Raw genomic sequence first — 20173 nt, forward strand, 5'->3', positions numbered from 1 at the left:
GAGCAGGGCGGTCCTGTGTGCCCCTGTCACCCTCCCCTCCAGCCCACCTCCTCACACTCTGCGCTTTTGAGAGCTGTTCCTAGTGTCCTGGTGTGGCCCTGCCACGCGCTGAGTGAGTCTGAGTCATGAGTGACCTGCCTCACCCTCTGAGCTCTGTGTCGTGACGTTTGGCTTGGTTTCATCTCTGACTGACCGTAGCTGCAGCCTTTACTTGTCACGCGCGGGACACTGTCATGGCCTGGAAATGCCCCCCCTCTGAAATTACGACTCTTTGGCTGCAGTTTTCCCTCTTCCTTAAACATCAGGCCCTAGTATGGGCCTGGCAATGTGCAGAGACTGTCCATCCCAGCCCCAAACCTGACAGCGTGCCAGGCTGGCTCCCTGAAGCCCTCAGGAAGCTGGGGGACCCCAGCAGTGCCTGTCCTGTCAGCCTGCCCTGGAGCAGGTAGCGGTTGCCTTTAGCAGGCAGTGTGCCCAGAGCTGTCCGAGTTCAGACTGCAGCTCTGTTAGGTGGGGAGTGATGGTGGCTGCTCTGGGACGTGTGCCCAAGGTCCGGGATGCCAGAAACGCAGCCCACACGGCTGCTCTTCCCCTCCGCACTCTCAGCGGCCCCCTCCTGGTGATTTTCTGCTTTAGGAGCAGAAGCAGCCTGGCAGACCCGGCCTTGTCCTCTGGCGTTTTCACTCGGGATCGCTGTGGGAAGAGTCTTGTAGATAAGCACCTGACTGAGGGTGCCTCCTCCAGAAGTGGGCGTCCTTCCCTGCTGCCCGCTGGGCATTTCTTGAGCGGCACCTCCAGGGATGACGTGGCCACAGCATCTTGGCCCCAAACACCATAAGGCAGGAAGTCTTCACGGGCTGAAACAGACGAAGGGCTGTGCCAGGATTTGCAGTGTCCTCTGTGTGTTGATCAGAAGTCTCAGCCGTGTGCCTAGGGATGAAATGGAAGGGCAGCGTGATGGGGACGCTCCATGCTGAGCCCATGTTTTCAGCACTGAAAGGCGCTTTTCTCTTTAGAATTCCTTTTTTGGAAAAAAAAAATTAAATGAATTACAAGGACAGTATACATCCCTGTGCCATGAGAGACTCCTCGGAAGGCGGATGTATTGAGGTGTCACCTTCCCAGGGCTGTCCTCCCGGCGGGCTGGCCAGCTCCGGCAGCTGCCACCCTGTCCTGGCTGGCTGTCACTGTCTTTTTATTTTTAGCCCTGGTTTGGTCCAGAACTTCACAAGATTTTCAAACTAATAACTGGATTGTCAAAGAAATCGGCTATCAGAGCCTGCACTCCGGGCTCCCAGGATGGTCTGGGAGGGGGAGAGAGGGAGGGAGGTGGGAGCCGCCCTGGGGATGCCCGGCCACTGTGGACCAGTGACCATGTTAGGCAGATGGTTGCATCGTCACTGACGGAACTCAAAGGCATGAGGGCCGGCGAGGACGCATGACACTTGACATCACAGCAGCCTGCAAAGGGGCAAAGGAAGCCCCTCTTCCCGGACACCACGGCCGTTCTCCCACGGTCTCCTGTGCTCACAAGACAGACGATGGGCTGGGGCCAGTGCAGACCCCCACCCGAGTGCCCACCCTCAGGGGCGGTGGTGCGGACGGGCGCAGCCTGACCTTTCTGTGCGGAGCTACCTTCTTGTCTTCTGTGTATCAGGTGGTATTCTGTATTCTTTGATCTTCTAGTTAAAAGGGCATTGAGTGTGATAGAAAGGTTAAAAATAAGGTAAATAAGGATGAACTTTTCATAGGCAGTTTTCCTACCGGGACCTCTACGGCCCTCCTACGTCTATGGTGTGTGCCCAGCGTCGTGTTATGTGTGACACTGGGTTCATCAAGTGCCCCCCACTCAGCCCCTCCCCCTGCTGGCGAGCCCCCTCCCCAGATGGAGTTTCCTGTCCTCCCAGATGGCTGAAGGCAGGGCTTCTTATCTCTTGGAGAAGCTGGTCAGTGTTGACCGCCCACAGAAAACCCATACCCCATGGTTTCACAGGCTCTGCGGAAGGTGACAGGTAGTGTCTGGGCTGGGACCAATCAGAGCCTGGACTATCTGACAGCAGTCCAGGCTCCTGGCTTCCACGTGAAGATGTCATTCTAAGTTTCAGGGCCAAGTAGGGACACATTTAGTGGGGACAGCCCCTGTAACCCTCTCCGAGAGACAGGGTTGTATGGTAGTCAGGTGCAGTGGCTCGGGAGGGCAGCCCTGCTGGAGGGGGAGGTGGCAGCCCTGCCGCGGGCCGGCTGCTTGACCCTGAGCTGTCGCTAGGCTTCTTGAGCGGCCGTCTCCTCCCTCGGACATGGTGGGTGTGGAGGACACCTCACAGTTGTTAGATCGATGCCTAGCTTGAGGCTGGCCGGAGTGAACACAAGGATGGGCAGCCTCACAGAGGCGACCAGAAGAGGGACCTGGGGCAGGCTGGGGAGGTGAGGGTGGGCCTGAGGCTGTCAGAACTCCCCTCCCTTCACCCTTCTCCTGGGGGTGTCCCTCTCTAGCCTCACAGCACAGTCTCCCTCCCCGGGCTGGGTCACACTGTCGCCTGATGGATCCGTGTAAGTGCACTTGCCTGCATAGCCATCCGGCAGCCCTCCCCTTCTCCGGCCCCTCAGCTGCTACCCGGGAGCCACTGCTGCCTGCGCCGACCACCCGATGCTCAGCAGGGTCTGCATGCTGCACCCATTTGCCGTCTCCTTCCGTCGTCCTGGCCACAGCCCCGTGGTCTTCAGTCCCATGAACCTTGGAGGCTTCCAAGGCACTGGGCTGCTTGTGCATCAGTGTGGGTTGCACCTGGTACCATTCCCATCCAGAGGGACAGATGTCAGCACTGGGCCCTATGGAGGGGCAGTGGCCAGGCACTGGGTGCCCCCGGTGTGCAGGCGATGCAGGATGCAGAGTGGCCATCTGGGGGTGCAAGGCGCCTCCTGTGGGGGTGATTCGTCTCCTTGCAGTGCTCCTGTGTTGGCTCTTTTCACGTAGGAATTATTTCAGCATCTGGGAGAGCAGCATGCAGAGTCACCGTGGCACACGTGCTGTAGTCTGCAGCTCCTCCCACCTGGAGAGAGAAACCACTCCGAGCGTGTGAAGCCCCGTGGGACAGAGCTGCGCTATCCTGCGCCTCTCAGCCGCTTTCCCGATCTCTTTTTGGTGTTCGTGATTCAAGTTCGTGACTGCAGACTCTGACACCGCACACGTTATCTCTGATTATTTGGCGGCTTGGAACTTGTGTGTTTGTGGTGTGTGCACGTGTCCGTCTAGATGAACTGAAGCTGTGGCTGGGGTCTGCTGTAGGTGTCCTTGCCGCTGCACGGGCCAGGATGTGCTTCTCCCACCTTGCCTACCCATTCTGCACCTGGCCTAGCAGGACGGCGGGTGCGCTGTGGTGGCCCTTCCCACACGTGCGTCCCACGGCTCCCCACTTCAGAGCGTGCCGTCGTGAGCTCCGCGTGGCCGTGCAGTTGCCCTTTCCTGTTCTGGTTCCACAGCTCGCTGACCCTCGCTCCGAGTCTGCTGGTGAGGCAGTGTGGCTCAGCTCCCAGCCTTCCCTTCTCTTCCCAAGGGCTGGGTAGGGCTGGTGCCCAGATGGTGGCCCAGGACAGTGGGGATCTGTCTGGAGGCCCAGCTGTGAGTTGGGGGCATCTATACAAGTCACCCACCCTCCAAGCCCTCGTTCTTTCTTTACTGAGATGCCAGTTACCCCTGCCATGCTGTGTGTGAGGCAGGGGTAACTGGGGGACTCCAGGCAGGTGCTCGGTGGCTGGATGGGCGTCATGGCTCTTAACTGGGTCTTCCCTGCGCTGCCTGTCACCCTCCAGCCGGCAGGCGTGGCTGGGCTTCCCCTCCGGCCATCCTCGCACCCCCACCCCTGCATCTGTGAGGGCACGTCTCACCCAGCACCACGGCCTTCCAGGACACCGCAGCTCCAGGAGTCCGCAGCTCCAGGAGTCAGGCTGAGGCTCTGGCTCATGTGGGTTCTGCACCCAGCCCCTCCCTGACCTGGGGTCCAGTATGGCCTCGACCAGCACTCAGCGTTTGCATGCTTCTGCAGTTGACATACTAGAAACTTAGCAGGATCAGCTCTACATGACCCAGACGCTTAAGCACGTTGAGAGCTGCAACAATGAAGCGCTTACGAAAGTCCCAGGTAGAGGAGTTTGTAAAGGAGGGTTCTTTAGCACTGTCATTCGTCTTGGATGAGAGTGGAGCACTTCTTCTTAGGAACACAAAAAAAGAAGAAAGGGGAGAGGAGAGGCACTGAGGGCGGAGAGAGGCAGCAGTCCAGGGTAGGGGGCAGCTCCCCCCCCAATCTGAAAAGCCCTGGGCTGCCCAGCCCCGACAGGTTCTTCACATATGGATCACGGCCCACCCTCTGCACAGCCCCGTGGGCAGGCTGTGCCCGCCCTCCCAGTCCTGTGTGTGGGAGGAGGGCCGGGAGCCCAACTGCCAGACCCAGCATGGGGCCTCTGCTGCGTCCTGCTTGGGACCCCCTGCAGAGGACACACCACACAGCTCTGGTTTCTTCGGCCAGGTGGCCCGTCCTGTGGAAGGGACAGGGCAGCAGAGCCTCACATCCCAGGAAGATAGCACCATTGGTGTCACCATCCTGCCTCAGCCAGGGGCACCTGCACAGGGTCCCGCAGCCACCAGCCAGGGCAGGACCTGCGTCCAGAAAGGAGGCAAGGCAGGTGCAGGTCCCCTCCCCAGGCCACACACAGCACGCCCACACACACACACACACACACCACAGTTACCACATAAATACACATCACATGCACTCACCATGTACACACACACACACCATGTATACACAGACACCACACACAACACACACCATGTATACACACAGATAACACCTCACCATATATACACACCAGTTACTGTGTACACACATCACACACACCATGTATGCAGATACTACACACACAACACACACCACGTACACACACAACACACACCATGTACACACACACCATACACCATGTATGCACACAGACACCACACACAAAATATACCATGTATGCACGCACACACCATGTATACACACACTACACACCCCACACACTCACCATGTATACATACACAACACACATGTATACACACACCATGTACACAGACACCACACACACCATGTATTCACACAAAGCACATACACTCACATATACACACAGACACAGCACACACCACACTCTCACCATGTATACACACAGACACCATACAAACACACAGCATGTATACACACAGACACCACACACACATGCCATGTAAACACACAGACAACACATACACGACATGCACACTCACCATGTTTGCACACACAGCACACACACGATGTATACTCACATTACACACACACTACACACAACACAGTTATGTACACGTATCACACCATGTATACATACACTATACACACACACCACACATGCACCACATACCACGTATATACACAGTACACACATGCACATAGACACGCCATGCACCACACACCACATATACACACGCACACTACACACACTGCACGCACACCACTCATCATGTATACACACTAAACACACGCACCACACACTCACACAGACCCTACACAAGCACCACATACACCCACAGCACACAACCCCCACACACGCACCACACTCCACATACAGACACAACATCCTCATCACGTAGTGCACCCACCATACGTGCACACATCCTCCACACCACACACACGTGCCACATACATGTGCCACATGCACACCACAAAACTACACAGCACACATACAAACCATACAGGTGACTCACACACACTGCACACCATATACACACATGTGCGTCACACACCACACACACAGGACTTGCATACACTCAGCATGTGAGGTGGAGGAGGGCAGGGGAAGGGCATGGGAGGGTGGGGGAAGGGCAGGGGAGGCCGGGCCACCCAACCCCTTCCTTGGTTTCCCCGCCGCTCCTTCCCCTTCACACAGCCTGGGTTGTGCTTCCCGTGCAGACACTCAGTGCTGGGAATCGGGTGTGGACAGGACGTGGACACCGCCTGATCGAGGAGCCAGGGTGGGGTGGAGCTGGAGCACGTAGTCAGGGTACAGGGTGGGTGCCCAACAGGGTTCTCGGGTTCCGTGTGAGGGGCCCTCCCTTGCCGCTCACTGGGGATCCGGGGCCAGGCCCTGCCGTCCCCCTGGAATCATGTGGCCCATTGATCCTACCTGCCTGGGAGAAGGGAACATCCTGGTCCTGGTCAGCGGGTGGAGGTCTTCACAGGGCCGCCGGGAGCTGACGCAGCTGCAGCCCCAAGCACAGGGCCAGGGCATCCTGCAGGCCACGTGGACACCTGGGCTCCGGGGCAGTGGGAGGTCTAGGCCTGCGCCTCCCCAGCCCCGTCCTCTCTACCTCCCCGCGGACCACATGCTGGATTGAATATGAAAGTACAGGGGTCTTCGCTGGAGCCGTGCCATGACTCACTATTTTTAAATGTCTGAAATTTGAATCTTTGAATCATTTGCACCTTGACCTGTTCTCTTACTAATTCTTCCATGACACCTGACACGACCAAGCCGTGGGGACCGAGATGGCAAAGGGAAGGAGTATCCCATGGGAAAATGATAAAAACGGGCAGGAGATCCCAGGCGGGTCATTCCCTGGCACCCCATGCCCTCCCCCCAACTACCCTCCTCTTCAGGACCCGCAGGCGCTGTGGGGCCCAGCAAGCCCCGGAACCTCCTAGCCAGTCTTCCACCCTCCTGCCGTTTAGGAGGGACCCCGGGGGCCTTGGCTGCTCCCTGAGCCTTTCTCAGTTCTAGAGAAACTGAGGTTTCCAGGGTGCTGGGAAGAAGGGGGGCAGCCCACCTGCCACAGCACATGCTGGTCAGGCCCTGCCTCCTAGCTGGCCCTGGGGACACCAGGTGACCGTGGAGGTGTACCTCCCTGCTGGGGAGGGAGCACTGCCAGGAGAAACCTCTAGAAAGAGACGGTGCCTGGATTGTCTTTTAGAAATTGAAATCATGTTTTCAATACATGCCCTTGTGAAAAAAAAAAATGGAAAACAGAAATTGAAAGACGAGAACTGGAGGACAGCTATTTTCCCTCCCAGGCTGGCGACTGTGGGGGGCGGTCCATCTCCTGCCCACCCTGCTGCCGTGAGTCTCTTGGTATAGGGGGCACTGGGCTTCCCGCCTGGCAGCCACCTCTGCTTCTCAGTAACCTTTACACTCACAGGAGTTGCCAGCATCGTTATGTTTTTTTCAACCACATATTTTTTAACTGCTAAATAAATAAACATTTCATTACATGGATAGACCAAAATTGCCTTCAACACACTAGCAGAGTTGGCCTTTTTTCCCTCTCACCTGTTACTGTGAAAAAGTTTAAAATACAGAGAGGCAGAAAGCATCATTCAGGGACAACTACCTAGTTTTAACAGCTGGTAGCATTTGCTGTGTTTGCGTGAGTGACCTGGAGCAAGGGGCTGAGTGTCTCGTCTTGGGTGCACACCTGGAAATGAGTGGCAGAGGCAGCGCCTGGACCCTGTGTGCCAGCCAGGTGGCTCCTGGGAAAGCCCTTCTGCGCAAGTGTGTGCCGTGGGCTTGTGGACCCGACAGTGTGAGCTTGAGCTCTCTAGCGTCCGCGAATACCCAGGGGCCCTTCGAGCATCCTCAGCTGTTGCCCAGATGTCCCTGGGGATAACTGAGCCAGCCCCGGAGTGAGCTGCCGGCGCTCTTGCATCTTGCGGGTGGCAGCAAGCCCTGTCTTCTGGCACCGCTGAGCGCCTTTGCGTTGTGTAAGGACTGCAGGGCCTCCTCGCTCCGGACACCTCTCCTGTTCCTGTATTTTGCCAGTTCCTTTAAGGATTTTGACCTGTTTGTCTCTTCCAAGAGCTCCTTCCATACGAATGCCAGCATTTCCTCCTTTCTAATAAAAATGACAAGTGTGTTTCTTCCATTTTTTCATTTATCTTTTGCCTTTTTGTATATATAAATATATGAGCACTACCGTGTGTTAGTTTTCATTCGAAAGGTTTTTTTTTTTTTTAAGGTTTTGTGTATTGAACTTACCGGTCTTGTATTCCTCCTGGACTGGGAGTCATAGTTCCCAAGGCTTTCCCGCCTCTGAGGGGTGAAGGACTCAGCATGTTTCACCTGGTGCTGTCATGTTTTCACTTTGTGCGTTCAATCTCAGGTCCCCGTGGCGTTGACTGAGGCCCCCGTGGAGTTGCCGTGGCGTGTGGTGTGAGGGGAGAGACGACTCTCACTTCTCCAGTACCCTTGACCGAGCCTCCTGCATAGCCCGGGGACATGTAGCCATTGGCCTCGGCAGCTTCGAGGTTTCCTTTCTTCCTTTAGCTGTGAACAACAGTGCACAGATGACCACCTTTCTATAGTCATCTTCCCCCAGGCCTCAAGATTGTCCTCCAGGCAGTCAGAGGAGTGGGACTGCGGACCCGGTGCAGGGGGAGTCGTGGGAATGGGACTGCGGACCCGGTGCAGGGAGAGTCGGGGGAGTGGGACTGCGGACCCGGTGCAGGGAGAGTCGGGGGAGTGGGACTGCGGACCCGGTGTAGGTACTTCCTCGTGGTCTTGATATGTAGGCCCTCCCCTCGAGCAGGATTTAAAGCACACACCATGTGTCTGAAAGTTTCAGAATTACAGACCACACCATGCCCACACTCAACCTGCGAACCCCACCTCAGGTGGGAGCCCTGCTCCCTAGAAATACCCTTTGGCCCTGGAGACCAAAGGAGACGGGGCAGGTGGAGCTGTGCCTGGGCCAGGTGGGCACTGACCAGGCAGGCGTGCCAGTGGCCAGGGTGGGCAGGTTTGCCTCCCCTGTGGTTCCTTTTCCAACAAGCACTGCCCCCCACCCCCCGGCCCCCGGCCACCCCACCCAGACAGAGGGACAGGAGGACCATGGCCATCGGAGGCTTGGGAGGCCCACCCTGAGCAAACAGCCCCTCTTTCTCTGGCATCCAGGGCAGAGGCCATGGGTCCCCTCCCAACGCCTGCACTCATCCTCATCCTCTCTGGGGACCCCATTTGTCTTGCTTGCCCTCTCCCCATAATTCCTGCTCACAATAGTCTCTGAACCTTTAAACGCCATTCTTAGGAGGCTGAAACCAAAGGTCCCTGGTTGCAGTGTCGAGACAGGCAGGGCCTCCTGGAGCACAGGTGCATTTAAAGGTGGTAGGGTCGGTGTGTGTGATTCAGTCCTCGCGGAGTCTTGAAAGGTGACCTGGAGTTACACAGAAGGCAGACAGGTGAGGTTGCAATGGGAAAGGGACAGCCATGGTTGCTGTGGGAGCCTGAACAGCTAGGAGAGGGCAGAGGGTAGGAGGGAAGGGCGGTGGAGGGAAGCAAGGAAAGCACAGGCCTCTGTGCAGGAGCCTGGGACAGGCACTGCCTCTGAGGGGTGGGCACAGCACGGTGCTGCCAGTGCTACCAGTGCCTGCATGCAGCCGGGGCTCATGGCATCTGGATCTCAAGCCACCCGGTCCTGACACCTGCACCACGGGGTCATTTCCTCATGCACACACTTGCACCACTGAGCAGGGTTCATGAGCACTAGGACACCAAGAGTCCAGTGGGTCACCTGTCCCAGGATAACTGCACATATCAGCACCAAGTTCATCATTAGGCTGTGAGCAGCCCATGGCCACCTTGGGAAGATGGCCGTACTTCTTTCCAGTGGCAACACCTCCAAGGCCCATGCTTTTCCTTGTACGAAGCAGCCATCACCGCGCCAGGTAACAGAGCTGAGCCCTGTGTCTCTGACGCTGCTGTGCGGAGGTCTGAGCCGGCTTCAGATGAACCCGAGGCCTCCGTGGGCTGCGCCAAGGGTGAGGCAAAGCTGGCCCAGCCACGTGAAGCTGCGTGTCACAGAGGGTGTGCACTGGAGCAGGAGCCCCTCCCCGCAGGCCGTTCTCATTTGTACAGGAAAAGGCACACACTCTGCCGGCTCCTTAGACACGGGCCTCTGTGGCCTCAGTCACCAGCTTGAAGTCCTGTTTGACAAGCCCAGTGTACTCTCAGCAGGTCTTGTTAGGGAACTGATTTGGAGGCACTTGTCACTTATGCATGTCCAGGGCAGCCCCTCATCACCTGAGTGTGAAGGACAGGCAGGACCTGGGGAGTGTCAGGTTGAGCTCCTCTTAGGGAGGTTTTTCGGCGAGGGTCCCAGCCTGCCTGGGGCATGGGACGGCCTGTGCCTTGGCATGGTCTGTGTGTCGAGTGCTGGGTCTCCGCTGCCCTTGCTGAGGAGACTGGCGGTCTCTCGGCCACAGAGGGTTCCTGGGCCTGTTTCCTAAGGCTGAATGTCAATGTCGAGTCAGGAATTTCCCAGCCCAAATGGAGACACGGGAGGAAGGAAATGGCCTCATTCAGGAAGTTGAAGTGGGCCAGGCACAATCTGCGGGTCTTCTGCAGCCTGAAGTTCACTGGGGTCCCTCGGCTGGCAGCGCTGACAGCAGTGGACCTTTTCGCCATGATTTCATCTCAGCTGGTCCCTTTCCTTCATCTGCACGTGTACGTCACGGGAGCGGATACTTCATGTTGAATATGGATTCAAACCCTGCAGCCCCTGCGCAGGAGGAATACAAATGCCCCACTGTCTGCAGAAAGGCCCGGGGTTTTGGGTAGGATCAACGACCTTTGACCTCTGTAATGTGTAGTCCATGGAGACTGTTGTCATTTCGGGAGTAGGAGTGACAGTGAGGGGCCAGTGAGACCAAGAGGGGCCTATCCAATGCTCACTCCAGCCTCTCCGCAGGGCAGGGGGCGGAGTCCAGGCATGGCAGGGCCTTTGTTCTTGTTCTGGCCTCAGCCCTCCTGGCCTCCTCCTGCTCTGTCAAGTGTGGCCGTCGTCCCCTGTGATTGCCAGGGCTCGTGATTGCCAGGGCCCTGTGGTGAGGAGGATGTGGCAGGGGTAGGGGAGTGACTCGTGTTTGCCCGTCCCGCTCCGGGGTGTGTGCGGACCCCTTCAGCCCTCATGGCACCTGCGAAGGGCTCCTCTGCCACCTCCCAGGAGGTGCCTGCAACTCCTGCAGATAGAGGGCAGTGGTCTTCATGAGCACGAAACAACAGGGCGAGTTTCTGGAGCTCTTTGCACCAGCACGGGTATCGCTGCCCCTCTAGCCTGGGGGTGGCTCTCCTCGCCATCGCCATCTCATAGACCAGGGACTTGTCCTCCAGGGACAGTGCTTGGAGAGCCAGGTCTAGCCTGCTGGGCTCTAGAGCAGGCATGTCGCCCGCCCGGCTCTAGAGCAGGCATGTCGCCCACCCCGCTGCCCCCGACAGTGGTATGGGGAATGGGACTGCAGTGCGGGTGCCACAGGGGTGCCCGGCTTGCTGCATGCCTCCTGGGACAAGTTGCCCAGCCTGTCCGCTCCTCAGTTTCCTCACCTAAAAGACGGAGGGGTCGAGAGAAATGCCCGAGGGCCTCCTGCTAGGAAATGTCATGCTGCTGCCCTGCCCCCCGGGGGTCTTCAGCGGCCTCCCCAGGTGGCATCAGGGCCTCCCCGCTGCAGACGGCTGGCACTCCACAGCACCTGCTGTGGTTAGGGTTTCTCACCAGGCTGCACACGCAGAGTGTCAGGAGGCTGTGGAAAAGCAAATTAAACCAATTAACCCTGCTCCCCGCGTTGCATGTCACCGTGGTGAATCCTGTTTCATCTTTCTCTGTTAGGGGAAGAAAATAACAAGAGTAGGCAAATGGGCCTTTTAGCCCCATCGTGATTAATTTATTCATCTTTGCATGTTGGCAATTTGTAAACTTCTGACTTGAGTAGCTTTTAAGCGGACCTCTGTGTGCTCTCTGCTGTGCCCGGGAGCAGGTGTTGACGAGTTTTGCCACTGCACGCACAGCCCTTCCTGCTGCCTGGGGGAGCCTTCCGGTATCTTCAGTGTGCACAGAGAGTCCAGGGGAGGGAAGCACTGGTCAGTGCTGCCAGCAGACCCTGGCCTGGAGCAGGCAGAGGAGGGAGGCAGGATTTATACCTAGAACAGTGCTGTCCAGAAGGAATGTGTCACCAGCCACATAGGAACGTGAAAACAAAGAAAGAGGCAGGTGTCATTAATTTTAATAAAATATTTAACCAGCACCCAAAATACTATCATTTGAACCTAGAATCAATATAAAAATTATAAAAGAAATAGTTTACATTCTTTTGTTCTTAATAAATATTCAAAGTCTAGAGTGTGTTCTGCATAGACCTGCCCTGTTTCAGATGCACCACTCATGGCCCTTGAAGGCGAAGTCTGCGGTAGCCTGCATCCCATGGTTCCATTACGCTTCTCTGCATAGTGCTGGACACTGTCTCTTGTTTATTTCTCCATCTGTTGCCTGACCTACTGGCACACACACTCATACATGTACGCCCTGCAGGGCTGTGGGCTGAGTGTCCTCAGTGCCTGGAGTGGGGCCCGGCATGGGGCAGCCCTGGGCATGTGGTCACCCAGTGAACACCTGCAGTGCCTGTGAGAAGGTCTGGCATGAAGGGCCTGGACCTCAGGCCCATTTGCTGGAGGAGACGGGCCGGGGTACAGGTGGGAGCTGGTGCTCCAGGTGCTCTAGCTGCAGTGTGGGGGATGCCCCACAGCACCTGGCCTTCTCCCTACCCCTGTAAGCAGAGCTCCAGCACCAGGCGGGGCACTGTCCTGGCAGCTGCCCAGCCGGACAAGGAGGATCCAGCATGATCTCAGAGCAGACCCTACACTTCTTTTATTTTAAAAATTATGTTTAGTATACAGCTAATGCATGTTTATTTTGAAAAGATTAGAATTTATGGATAAGCAAAAAATAAATCATCACGTTTTCTCCCAACGATGACCACGTTCGTCTTTGGCTGATGGTCCTTTTGGAGTTCTTCATGCAAATGCATGTCCTTGAATTTGCATATACACACAGAAAGGTAACACCCAGGTAACACCCAGGCACGTGCACAGCGGGGAACCTTCATGTGCCTGGCTCATCGTGGGCACCGGAAGCCCCGTTGTGGAAGGTGTAACCAGCCATTCAGGCATTGCCGAAGGCACTTTGCACACATTCAACAACCCAATAAGGGAGTTATTATTGTTCTGGCTTTTTCACTCCAGCGGTTCAGCAAGTGGGAAGGAGTGGCACCCAGCAGCTTCTTTGCTCCCATAGCTCGGCAAGTGGGAGGGAGGGTTACAGCTCTTTTACTCCTGCTGCCCACAGCTCAGCAAGCATTATAGCTCTTTTGCTCTTGCAGTTTGGCAAGTTCTGGGTTCTTGTCCCATAGCCAAGAGGAATAAGGTACGTGGACGCCAGAGAGTAAGGCAGAGTAGAATTTTACTGAGGAACAGAAAGAAAGCTCTCAGCTGCAAGAAGAGACCTGAAAGCAGGGTGGCCATCTGTGAAGGTAAGTCCAGGGTTTTTATGGGCTTTGAATGGGGGAGTGCATGCTGATAGGTCCATGGATGGGCTTGGAAAAAGCACCATTCGATTGGATAAAGGGCATCATTCCGAAAGAACCAGTTGAAAGAGAGTGGGTAAGACGGGGATGGAAGTTCTCACTCCGGTCGTGGACTCTATCCAGAACTGGCAGTTTGGTGCTCAGGCTCTAAAAGTGTCCTTGGCTTGAAGGTCAGGTTTCATTGGGGACCCGTCCCTGTCTGTCTAGGAACTTGTCTGTCTCCTGTTACTATCACTATTATTATCCCATTTTACAGATGAGGAAACTGAGGCATGGAGGGTTATGAGACTTGCCCAGGGTTGTGTAGCTAATAAATGCAGGGCTGGGATTTGAACGTGGCCGTGGGGCACATTCAGATGTGCTTTTAGTTGCTTCACCGGACTCTGCGACGTTCACTGCCCAGCAAAGTGCTGTGGGCTCGGTTTTGGGGATATAGGGACACACAGACCTGTTGAAGTAGTAGGTGGTGGAGATGCTGGGGAGAACTCACTGCCCAGCAAAGTGCTGTGGGCTCGGTTTTGGGGATATAGGGACACACAGACCTGTTGAAGTAGGTGGTGGAGATGCTGGGGAGAGCAGCAGGGATGCATCTGCAGTGCTCGTGGGGTCAGGCAGCATTGGGGGCGGGCTCGGGCCCAGCACTCCCGCATCTAATCCAGTGATCTTGCTTCCCTCGCTGCTGCCCGTTCTCACATGAGCCTCAGCCCTGGGCCAGCCACTCAGAGCTCAGGGTCTCGAGGGAACCCAGGGTCTGCAGTCACCCACCCACCCACCCACCCACCCACTGTTCTGGAGCCTGGGGCCCTAGGACACGGGCTTGTCACCGTCTCACCCTTCCTGGGAAGGCCTGGCACGCGGGGGAGGTCAGTGTCCTCCACGCATGGCACTAGGATTCGTTTGACTCAGGAAAAATAAAACCCTTTTGGTAAGAAGTAGCCAAAGCCATGGCGGTATCTGCTCTTCGGCATCGGGAGCCTCGCCTGGTCTCCGGCATCGGGAGCCTCACCTGTTGGAACCCGCCCGGGGCAGGAGTGAGCGGCATGGCGGCTTCTGTCTAAGTGTGGTCCACTGCTGTGTGGTCCATGGGGGGAAACTGTTGGAAACATCCCAGCTTGGCTTCCCACCTCTACCCTGTGTCCCACTCACTGACGTTTTAGAGAGATGCCTTTGCCTGCATGGTGGTGTGTGAGTCAGGGCTCCACTTCTGCCTGGGTGGTATGGGTAGGGCCAACCCCCACCCCCGCCGGCCCTCAACTTCAACAGAGAGTTGCCTGGTGGAAAGCGTGAGCAACTCTATCCACTCTCATGATTCATGATGTGTCCGAGAGTGTCCAGGGCACACCCAGGTCGCCCACCATCCTGAGAACCAACACATCCCTCTCCCCAGGCCCCACCTCCCAGATCCCAGGTCAGTTGCTTGGGCTGGGGCCAGGACAATGGGGCATTTTTTCGAGCTCCTTGGGTGCTGATGGACATGATGTGGTCAGGCCTGAGAACCGTCAACCTCCAGGCCATGCAGTGAGAGTCTGATTCTGTTGCTTTTGCTTTTGATCCCTCACTGACCACAGACCCCACAGCCTTTACGAAGGGCCCTTGCAGACACTCGGTGTCCACTGGAAGGATTCTCGGCACACAGGCTGATGGAGAAAGGCGGGGTGCACTCCACGCTGCCCTCTGGCTGTGGCTTTGTTGAGATGGTGGCGCCCCAGGGACCGGGGGAGGGATGGATTGCAGACCTGACGCGACCTTGACTTCTACGGCATCAGTGTCATGAGCAGAGCCTTTCTTTAACTTTTAGATCCACAGATGTGGCCATTAATTGTTTATGGAAAAGTTAAGAATAAAAAAGCAAGTGCCGTCTATAGTTTTCTGGGCCGGGCCCTGGGCAGGCCTCTCTCCACCTGCCCTCCTGGACAGGCAGCACCGTCATTGCTGGGAGAGCCATGTCCCTGAATGTGACCGAGGGATGGCTTCACCCGTGGTGGCCCCTCTGCCTGCCTGGTGTGGGTGATGCAGAACAGCTCTTGGCTAATAAATGTGCCGCGTTTCCCAGACAGGAGACGGCGTGGCCTAGTGCATAAATAAGACAAGCCTTTTTAAAAAAGAAATCTGTATTTAAGGACGTGTTTGGCTGTGTTCTTCGCCTCCCGTAAAGGTCACCCAGATAGAGTTTTCCTTCTTTAGCATTGCAGGCTGCGAAGAACTGGGCATTTCTATTCTCCCTCCATCCAGTGAACCTGGGGGACTAAATTAGATTCTGAAATTGAGTGTGCAGTAGAGTCGGTGAGTTACCGTAATGGGAGGGTACTGCTTCTCACCTTGCAAGGAGCGAGGTCATGATAATATGAAGCGAAGTGGATTAAAAATAAAACCAAAGGTATTTATTTATGACCTGCTCAGAATTGGATTGGCATCCATGTAAGTTGCATCTAATGGTAAAAGACAGCAGATTGATGTTGATATGTCCCCAGGGACTTTTAGCCAGTGAAATTTGCTCCCTGAATTCAATTTAAAGGCCCACTGAAAGTATCCAAAATGCGAAAGGAGATGGAATTGAGGAAGTGGGGGTGGAAGCCCAGCAACTGTGAAATAGCAATTGGAAGACGGTCCTGGTGTGTAACCCTCCTGATGCAGGACCAGAGAGAGGACAGTCCTGGTGTGTAACCCTCCTGATGCAGGACCGGAGAGAGGACAGTCCTGGTGTGTAACCTTCCTGATGCAGGACCAGAGAGAGGACGGTCCTGGTGTGTAACCCTCCTGATGTGGGAATGGAGAGAGGACGGTCCTGGTGTGTAACCCTCCTGATGCAGGACCAGAGAGAGGACAGTCCTGGTGTGTAACCCTCCTAATGTGGGAATGGAGAGAGGACGGTCCTGGTGTGTAACCCTCCTGATGCAGGACCGGAGAGAGGACAGTCCTGGTGTGTAACCCTCCTGATGTGGGAATGGAGAGAGGACGGTCCTGGTGTGTAACCCTCCTGATGCAGGACCGGAGAGAGGACGGTCCTGGTGTGTAACCCTCCTGATGCAGGACCGGAGAGAGGACGGTCCTGGTGTGTAACCCTCCTGATGCAGGACCGGAGAGAGGACAGTCCTGGTGTGTAACCCTCCTGATGTGGGAATGGAGAGAGGACGGTCCTGGTGTGTAACCCTCCTGATGTGGGAATGGAGAGAGGACAGTCCTGGTGTGTAACCCTTCTGATGCGGAGCTGGAGAGAGGACGGTCCTGGTGTGTAACCCTCCTGATGCGGGGCTGGAGAGAGGACAGTCCTGGTGTGTAATCTTCCTGATTCGGGAATGGAGAGTGCAGCTCCGGGATGGCCGGGGGGCCTGCCTCAGTGAGGGTGGGGCAACATGCAGACCGCAGCCTCCGGCACAGCCAGGATGTGAGCCCGGGTCATCTATCCAGGCTCTGTGCCTGCACAGCTCAGCTCATCTTGGCTGTGCCCATGTGGAGAGCTTGCCATCCTTATCTCCAGATGAAGGAGAGTGTGGCTTGGAGAGCCAGGCCCACTGTCCAAGACCACCTGGACAGGGAGCCAGGATGTGAACTTCAGAGCCCAGCTACCCCCCATTCCCCTCCATGCCAGTCTTGCTGGGCTGCGTTTTCTCGAGGCAGGCGACATGGGCATCCCGAGCCTATGGCCCTCCCTGTCCCTTGTCACCTGCTAGGAGTGGGGAAGGGCAGTTCCAGCACCCTCAGGGCTCCTCAGCCGCCTTCCTGACTTCCTGGATCCAGCTTCTGTTTGGGGTGGGAGGTAGGAGAAGCCGGGGAGCCTGCAGGTGGCCCCCTGGGGGCAAATTCTCGAGGACCAGAGCCCACAGGGCCATCCGAGCAGTGTAGACCCCTCCCTCAGGGAGTCTGCCCAGCTTCATGACAGAGCCTGGGCTTGGGCTGGCCCTGACCTGATGGTCCCCTGTTTCTCTTCTGAGAACCCCCGCCGCAGGAGGCTGTCTTGGCCACTCAGCCCTCTCTGATCCCTACTTCTGCCAAGCCCCCTGTGTGTTGGGGTCCCCGGAGACCTGCCCTGTCCTTGGTGGGCCGCCAGCAGCTGTGGATGTGGGCGTGGTCATGTGGGAGGGCGGGGCTGTCGGGTGGTGGTCGTGGGGGGTCCCCCGAGGACCTGTGCTTTTCCTTCCCCGTTGTGGCCTCAGTGGACGTAGGTCAGTCTCCATCTCCTCAGTGTCCACATCCCGGCTTCCAGACCATGAGCTCTGGAGACAGTCGCCCATGTGTCTTTTGGGGGTGGGACTCAGTGCCCCCATAGCCCATCTGAGACACGGCCCAGCTGCAGGCCAGAGGAGCCCACCCAGCACTCCCAATAAGCCCAACGCACCTGCCCAGTGTGCCCGGTGAGCCCAGTGTGCCTGCCCAGTGAGCCTGATAGGCCCAGTGTGCCTACCCAGCACTCCCAGTGAGCTGTGTGTTCACCCAGAGTGCCCAGTGAGCCCAGTGAGTCCGGTGTGCCCGCCCGGTGTTCCCACCCAGCATGCCCAGTGAGCCTTGCATGTCCACCCAGTGTGCCCGCTCAGTGAGCCTGGTGTGTCCACCTAGCATGCCCATGGAGCCCACTGTGTGCCCACCCAGTGCTGGCTGTACTGCTGGCCGTATGTGTGTTTTCCCAGTCTGTCCAGCAGCCCCGACAGTAATTTACCACAGTAAATAAAAATTTGTACTCTGTGAATTCAATGCAATAAATGCTGTGACTGGGAAGTAGAATGGGAGAATGAAGGGTACAGGAGGCGAGATTTTAATAATACACATGTAAGATGATTTTACCCACACTGAACGACTTATCATTGTTGCTTATTCCCTATAGTTCCCTATTTTCCTACTTACATGCATGTCATTCACCTTTATGTAAAACCTTTTACCTCCTATCTTTACCTATGAGAATCCTACCTGAATTTTAAGAGTCTGATCAAATGTCACTTCCACAGAAAGGCCTTCTTTGGTTGTAACTGGAACTAATTTTTAAATCTCAGTCTAAGGCAAATAAGCACATTAGAAAGCAATAAATAAATAAATGGTGGCCCCATTTTGCAGAGGAGGAAGCTGGGCCTCGGGGTGGAGTCATTGTCCCAGGGCACCAGGTTGGACCTAGACCTGAAGCTGGGTGTGGGGGAGCCCCGGACCCCAACCCACTGGTGTGAGGCGGTCATGGAGGAGGGGCCAGTTGGCGCTTTGCTGTGCTCCTGGGCTCCCGGGGTGGGCCTGAGCCGGCTCCGTTCTGTGATCCCCTCACGTGTGGGCTTCACCTGCTGACGGTGCTGGTGCCTGGAGGGGTCTCCTGGTGCACAGAAATCTGTGCTTAGTGGCAGTTCCAGGGGTGCTGCGGTACTTCCGGGGCTGATACAGGCTTTGGGGGAGTGGGAAGCTCCTGGGCGGAGGCCGCAAAGCTGCAGCAGAGCCCCGAGAGCTGGGTCTCCCCCTGAGGGGCAGGGGATTCAGTTAAATGAAGCTCTGGGCGGCCCCTGCCACGACATCTCAGATGCCGGACTTGGAGCTGCGCAGTGGGCCTCCTGCCTGGCTGCTGGGATGGGGCGGGGGCCGTGGGGCAAGGCCTGGGGCCCTGCTGGGGTTGAGCAGGGAGCAGCTGCCGGCTGGGCAAGTTTTCCTGGGTCACCCACCCTCCACTGTGGGTCACCTCCTCTGACCTGGGCTTGTGTCTTTCTCTCCAGTTTTCCTGGGTCACCCGCCCTGCACCGTGGGTGACCTCCTCTGACCTGGGCTTGTGTCTTTCTCTCCAGTTTTCCTGGGTCACCCGCCCTGCACCGTGGGTCACCTCCTCTGACCTGGGCTTGTGTCTTTCTCTCCAGTTTTCCTGGGTCACCCGCCCTGCACCGTGGGTCACCTCCTCTGACCTGGGCTTGTGTCTTTCTCTCCAGTTTTCTGGGGTCACCCGCTCTCCACCGTGGGTCACCTCCTCTGACCTGGGTTTGTCTCTTTCTCCCCAGGAGCTGCTGCTCTTCCTCCAGAACCTGCCCACAGCCCACTGGGATGATGAGGACATCAGCCTGTTGCTGGCCGAGGCCTACCGCCTCAAGTTTGCCTTCGCCGACGCCCCCAATCACTACAAGAAATGAGCCCAGGCCCACCCGCAGCTGGCCTCACTGTCTCGGGTGGCGCGCCCCACCTGCCTGGCTGGTGGTAGGCCCCTGTGAGCTGGTCCCGGGCTGCTAAAAGGCCTTGTGAGGTGGCCCCACCCTCCAGGGGAGCTGGTGAAGATGGGCCCCAGACCTGGTCTAGGGCTGACAAAGACAGGGACAGCCTCTGTTTTCTGAGATACCAAAGAGAGCCAGGGGAGCGCCCCGGCTTCGGCGGCCAGAGGCAGGTCAGGGGTCCCCTCTCCCTCTCCCTCTCCCTGTAGTGTCCTTGCCAAATGACTGCCTCCTGCCGCCCCTAGTCCGGGGCAGCCTAGGAGGCCGACCCTCTTGGGAGTCCTGCTGTCTGGGTGCCAGGGCCGGAACGAGGTAGTGGCCATCTCATACCTACTCTGAAATGCAAAACTTCTATTCTGTTGAGTGAAAGAATAAAATGTAGACAAAATCTAGACCGAGACGTCACGCTGACCTGGGGTCTCTGTGCCGCGAGGTCCCCTTACAGCCATATTTCACTGCTGCTGGCCCTGTCCCTCCGTGTGTTCTCCTGCTTGCTTGGTTTAAATGTGGCTGGGAAGCTGAAGGCTGGAGTCCAAGCCGTGAGCCCGCCGAGTGCCTGGGAGGCCATGGGACCAAAGGCTGGGAGCAGAGGGAGGCCTCGCCATT

The 20173-nt window shown here is 56.8% G+C and overlaps 1 protein-coding gene across 8 annotated transcripts in view; it reads left to right on the forward strand.

Moving 5' to 3' along the window:
* TBC1D22A (TBC1 domain family member 22A) overlaps window positions 1–19959 on the forward strand; it is a 413175-nt gene extending 393216 nt beyond the window's left edge. For all 8 annotated transcript variants that reach the window (XR_010156181.1, XR_010156179.1, XR_010156180.1 and 5 more), the window contains one exon: window positions 19364–19959. Coding sequence is in view for 5 of the 8 variants with exons in the window: in XM_515210.9 (XP_515210.4) it covers window positions 19364–19492 (129 nt within the window). In the remaining 3 variants the exon portion in view is untranslated. The remainder of the gene's footprint in view (window positions 1–19363) is intronic.
* The last annotated feature ends 214 nt before the right edge of the window (window positions 19960–20173 follow it).

This window comes from Pan troglodytes, chromosome 23 (genome assembly GCF_028858775.2).
Source record: "Pan troglodytes isolate AG18354 chromosome 23, NHGRI_mPanTro3-v2.0_pri, whole genome shotgun sequence".
NCBI classification, from domain to species: Eukaryota; Metazoa; Chordata; class Mammalia; order Primates; family Hominidae; genus Pan; species Pan troglodytes.